The 6,213-nt window shown below is 40.1% G+C and overlaps 1 protein-coding gene across 1 annotated transcript in view; it reads right to left on the minus strand.

Annotated features, from left to right (window-relative positions):
* Positions 1 to 297: 297 nt before the first annotated feature.
* Positions 298 to 6,213, minus strand: part of LOC107098728 (zinc finger ZZ-type and EF-hand domain-containing protein 1-like) — a 10,653-nt gene continuing 4,737 nt past the window's right edge. Inside the window, exons 3-4 of the mRNA XM_015396547.1 lie at positions 5,535 to 5,606; positions 298 to 2,351 (exon numbers count right to left, since the gene is read on the minus strand). Coding sequence (XP_015252033.1) covers positions 2,271 to 2,351; positions 5,535 to 5,606 — 153 coding nt within the window. The 3' untranslated portion in view covers positions 298 to 2,270. The remainder of the gene's footprint in view (positions 2,352 to 5,534; positions 5,607 to 6,213) is intronic.

Genomic DNA, 6,213 nt, shown 5'->3' on the forward strand with positions numbered 1-6,213 from the left:
CCGGTGATCATCACCCTCATCATCAGGGCTGTCCCTGACATCCCATATTACAGGCATGGGAGAGATAAAGGAGCCGGACAGGAGGGGCACAATAAACAAGGGCACACCAATGGATTCAACGGAAATAAAGATGGAGGATTTAATCCGTTTTAGTTTTGAGGCAGAAACTAAAACCATTCAATGTTTTTTTTTTGTTTCAAAATAAAGTTAAAGCACAAGGAAAGAACAATTGGCTCATGTTCCTTCTTTGGTCCAGAGTCTGTGGGTCATCCTCAACATCAGTTCACGACACAAAGAAACCATGAGAGCCTTTTTTATTATTATTTTTAAGTCATTTCTGTTTTTATTAGAAATGGAACACATTTCAACCCAAGCGCTTCGAGGAACAAGGTGCATCCAAAGCGGGATTCCAGATGTCCATTGCTGAATGCCGGATAAATGTTTCCTTCTCTCTTTTTGAACGGGGCTCGTTATTAAAGTCCTTATTCTGTGCAACTGATATTCACAGGTATTTACATTCAAATTAGTTTGCCTTAAATCAAGTTTCGTAGCAAAACAGAAAGCAACAAAATAACTAAAAAGTTAGAAAAAAAAACTTCAATTAAACAATATACTTCTTTAAAACAGAATAACATGAGAGAAATTGTGATTGCTTTACTTTGAACTGTAGGCACGTCATAAATAGGTGAGGCGTTTCTTCTTCTCCCCTCACTGCAGCTGATGTTTGTGTAAACAAAACCACCGAGCCGTCCTGCAGCCCTTTTTCTTTTAGGGGAAGGAAACTTAAAAAGAAATCGAAAGCGAATCAAGGAGGAAAAGAAACTAAAGGGTGTGTCAAGGCGTCCACTGCTCCAGCCAATCACAGGCGCACTTTCTGGGATGATTTATGGCTCACAATGATAAGGTTCTTTGGCATAAAACTACAGCTCAGGTTTAGTTTTTTGTTTAACCAACAGTTGAATAAATTCACAAATGCAGCTAAATGAGCATGGCAGCGTTAATAAGGTGCCAGGTTAGTGATGCTAAATGTCAGATTACATGGTACCTGTGTTGGGCAGGATCTGGTGCTGTACATACGTGCTTTTACAGACTCCTGCTTCATCTCTTCAGCATCAATGGGTGGGCGGAAGACAGTTCTTTGAAGCCTTTGTTTTGCAGGTTTTTGGCAGTTTTCTTTCCAATTGTGATCAAAAAAAGTTGGGTTTGAATCAACGATGTGGATCAAATATAAAAACAATAAGAGAACAGTGTCTCTGTGACGGATCCATGGAGAACCGGATGCATGCAGAGGTTTTTAAACAAATGGATCCCTAATTCCAATTAGCATGGTTTTCATTTAGGTTTCATTTTTTTTATAACTGCACTTTAAAGTATCTATAATCAATGTTTAATAATTTGCTCTATGTTTAATTAATCAATTTAACATAATTCAAGACTTTACAAATTTTAAATTGCATTATTTAGTTTCTCCCAAAGACAATCTGGGAATCAGGCGCAAACATTGTTAGCAACCTGTTAGGTTTTCTTTTTTGTTTTTGTTTTTTTTTAACTTGTGATTAAGCAAGTGAAAACTCACTTAAGGGGAAAACCAAGAAACTTTAGCTTAGCACCCTGCACCAGAGTCATAAGTCTTATATTAGATTAAATTAGATTAGATCAGATTAGGTCCAGTCCGATCATCTTTTTCTGTAATTAAAGCTGATTAAGGATTACAAGACAAAGAGTAAGAAATGTCAAAAATGGGCAAATGAGATGAAACTAAGCCAGTTGTAAACTCTGTGGTGACTAATTGGACTCCAATGTCCTGGACATTATTTTTAGGATGCTCTACGGGTCTGCTGAGACATGGAAGTTGCCAAGGTGACCCGTTTTCACCGTGATCAATTTATAATCTAGAGTGGCTGCTGTTCTGAGAAACAGGAGAGGGAGAAAAGGAAAGGAAATTACAGAACGTACTTCCTCTTGAAGGATGCTAATTTGGCACACTTCATGTCATTTAGGAGAGCATCAGTTAAAAAATAAAAATAAACCAACCCCACAAACTGCCCTACATCTGTGAAAGCACATGCTGATAAACGATTCCTCTAAGGCAAACAGGATTGTAAAGAATAGTGGAAAGTGCTCCGTGAGTGTCCTCTCCTCCGCTCATATCTGCAGCGCTGCAGTTTCTCGTCCCGCTGGATGGAGAGGGAGGTTCTCCTCCAGGAAGCCAGTCGGGACGCGTCCCCTGCAGGATGCTCGCCGTCTTCTTTTTCCTTCAGAGAAGCCTCTCATTGGGCCATGTTGAGTAGCCTAGTGGATTTATTGGGGTAGTTGATGGCCAGGCTGATGGCAGCAATGTTTTTCAGAGCCTGAATGATAAAGAAAAAAAATGCATCAGTGAGTATAACTCCAGAGTTTCTTCACAAACGACAGGGATGTTACATCTGAACAATGCCACTGAGCTGGGCTTGGCTCTTTAAACCAGCTCGGTCCCATCAAAATGAAGAGGCTGTCCTTCCTTGTAAAGGTCTGCGGAGTTCTTGCCTAAACAGAACAGTTGCAACTTGTTTAGAACGGTTAAACCCGGGGATACGCAGTAGGATTTTTTCAATCTTTGCACGCAGCTACAGCTGCTACAGCTCACGATGTATGTTCTCACACTGTGCGACCCGACGCTCTGATGCGATCTACCTGCTTATGCTGTATGTGTAAAAACCACGTGGGACTCCGCTCCGCAGTGAGATGGCGCTACTCAGAATCGTCTATCTGTAAGCCAAACGAGTTGAAGAGGAATATGAAGCTCACTAGAGTGAAAAGCGCTGCCTTGGCAATTTGTGCAACTTTGTGCTAAAAGCCCTTAAAAGAAAAGGCGATGACTTATTTAGACAAAGACACGGCTGAGCAAAAGTTGCTACTACGGTAGGTCAATTTTACAGAAAGAACTCCATCTCAATCGCACCCCCGCCATGCTTCTGTGTTTACATCTGAGAGAAAGAAGAAGAAGAGTCCTTGTTTGCCCTCTGAGCGATTTGCCCACGGCCACCTCAGGACGGCCGACTGATTTTTGAACGTGTTTGATTTTTCTCCCGACCTCACGATTCCTGATCGGGAGGTGGTCATGAGAGCCTGATCGCCCCTCGTTATCCCCTGTAAACTAGACTACGCACCAGAGTGAAAGCCGGCCTGAATGAAAAATTCTCGCACGATTGGAGAATCGTTCCTGATTGGGAGGTGGAAGAAAAACTATTTAAGCTCCAAATGTTGGATCTCATCGATCCACAGGACTTCTAGAACTCTGTTCTCTGGACAAGTGGCATTAAAGTGAACCCGTATGGGGAGCTGGTGTTAGACACAGAGGTGGAGCCATGGTGATGTGGGATTATTTTCCAACCAGGCAACCTTTGCCCCTTTTAGTCACTAAATAGGTCATAAACTCTGAGTTTAAGTCTATTTCAAGGCGGAAGCTTTATGGAGTGAATTTTGTTCTATTTTTTTTGGAAGCAAAGAAAACTTTTCTTAAGTCAAAATATATAAAAGCACGAGTGAAGCATGTAAAATTTATGCAATCCAAAAATAAAACTTAAAGAAATTGTTGCCAATCTTTTTTTTTTTTTCAAATTGATTTTGTCATTTTAATCTTTAAAATATTTCTTTTTTTATTACAGATTATAGATCTAAATTTTTTTTTAACTTTTATATTAACTTGTTTTAAATGTTGTTAACAGATTTTACTTTTTTTATATATTCTAAACGCATCTTCTTCTGATTGTTCCATGAATTGTATTCTTTTCAAATTGTGTTTTAAATTCTATATTCTCTACTCTTTAAGCCCAATCCAAACACTCGCTCTTGACCAATTCCATGTTCTGCTAACGTCCAGCAGACGGACAGAAATGCGCTTTTGCTCCTCGCTCCAGAGGAAATCCTGCCAAGTTTTAAAATGTGATCTTAAGAACAGCAATTCAATTGAGTTGAAAATATGAAATCGGTAGAAAAAAATATTTGAAAATGAAGTTTAAAAACCATAAAATTTCAAAGTATAAAATCTGTAAAAAAAAGAAAAAAAGAAAGAAAATCTGATAAAACAACAAAGCTACTTTAAAGACCTTTTTTAAAAATAAAATTGTTTTTGAGGATGTCATTTCAGCATTTTTTTATTTTTATTTTAATGTACAAAAAAGTCTGTTTGGTGCAAAAATAATGGAAGAAAGTTCACTCCATAAAGCCAGGACCACATCAGGGACAGAGGACAGAGATCTGAAACAAAGCCACCGAATCTTCAACAGAGAAAATAAAGTATGAGGCAAACGGGCCGCCATCCGAACCAGGAACAGGTTAGAATGGCTGGGTGAGACTTACAGGCAGAAACCATGTTTTAATGAAGAATCAGACTTGATGAAGTCAGACAGAAAAGGCTAATATGGAGTCTTAGTGATAAGGTCGGTTCTACAGGTTCATTCATTGAGAGATTTTTAGTTTTTTGTCTCGTATTGTTTATACAGCTTATCTTTCCCCTTCCTTCACTCATTCTGTCTCCTTGAACCCCAGTCGGCCTTGGCAGATGGCCGCTCACACCGAGTCTGCCTCTGCTGGAGGTTTCTTCCTGTTAAAAGGGAGTTTTTCCTCTCCACTCTCGCTACAAGCATGCTTAGTGTGAGGGATTGTCTTCGAGTCAATGAGTCGATGCAATCAGCTGGTTTTCCTTAAATAGAAAACTTTGAATCAATTGACTGAATGATCTGCCTTGAGACGACATGTGTTGTGAATTGGCGTTATAGAAATAAACTGAATTGAATTCAATAGTTTTGATATTAAACTGACCAACTTTAAGAATCTATGAACGACTTTTAACCACAAATAAGAAACTGTATTTATTTCAGACTGAGGTTTTCAGTTTTCTAATCATTTTTAAGTAGCCTTCTAAAGACAACAACTAAACACCAAAACAGAAAGTGGTGAAATTTTAAACTTCAGGCTATTTCTCTAAAAAAAGAAAAAAAAAATTCAGGCGTGCCGAGTTACTCGCGGTTTTTGTTTTTCCACCTGACAGGTGTTAGGTAACTGCTCAGCAGAACCACCCACAGTGTTTTTTTGTTTTGTTTTTCTCTGAGCCGCCTTTAGGGCCCACCTGTGCGTTCCAGCGCCGTTGGTACGGAGGACGCTGGGGCTCGCTGTGCCTCTAAATGCTAATGGACTGTAATTATCAAATACATTAGCTCTGAGCACAGCCCACACACTTAAAAAAAAAAAAAAACAAGAGGAAGGGGGTGCCGAGGGAACCTGCTGGGTGTCAGCAGCTCTCTGAGTCTCCTTAAGCAAGCTGACTCACAGCGACTGAGGACCATTCAATAAGGAGAGTGCGTGGTTGAAAGACAGATACATAACACTTCAGGGAGCGGGGCAGCTTCTGACAGCTACCTTCCTCCACCCAGGGAACCACTTGACAGCAGAGATTGTGGTTCATGACCTGAGAAACTCTGGGGAAGGAGGGATTTCAGAAGGACTTCGGAGCAGCCCCTAAATGTTGCTCTAAACAGGAGAAATGGTTTTACCATTGTAGTGTGGCTGAGGAGCTGCTCATCAGTGGTCATGGCCAGCAGGTATTCCTGGAGGATTCCTTGATTCTGGGAAATAAAGACAAGTTTGGTTGGAAAATCTGCAGCACAAAAAAGAAAACAAACAAACAAACAAACAGCAGGAGGCTGACAGCTTTCAACAGAACAATTGTCATGGTAGGTTAACTGTCCTCACTAAATCGCTCTATCTGTCCAGGAACCCCCCCAGCCGCTGACAGCTGGAGAAAAGCAGCAGCGGCTCTGAAGAAAATAACCAGGGACTAGAAGAAAAAGGATTTTTTTTTTCCAAAAGGACACAGAAAAAAATTCTTTTATAATCACACAATAAGTAAATAGACGCAGAGCCAACCACCATAAAGTGGTCCACCTAAGCCTGTAGGCATCGGTCAGACAAGTCTGGACGTCCATGTTAACTCTGGAGGAGCTGCAGGGACCCACAGCTCAGGTGGTGGAATAAACTCAATAAAATGATCTAAAGAAGATCATCAAAAAGGAAAAAAACCTTCAGAATTCAAACTGCTGAAAGTGCTTTAAATATGAAATTATTACACACTGGTCAAAAAACGATAAGCGTTTTTAATTAAGAGTAATTTTCATGTGAATGTGCTTTACTGGAGGCGTCCATGTTTATCAAAGAACACTACTGCCACCTACT

The sequence above is a fragment of the Cyprinodon variegatus genome, unplaced genomic scaffold (genome assembly GCF_000732505.1).
Source record: "Cyprinodon variegatus isolate N-32 unplaced genomic scaffold, C_variegatus-1.0 Scaffold805, whole genome shotgun sequence".
NCBI lineage: Eukaryota > Metazoa > Chordata > Actinopteri > Cyprinodontiformes > Cyprinodontidae > Cyprinodon > Cyprinodon variegatus.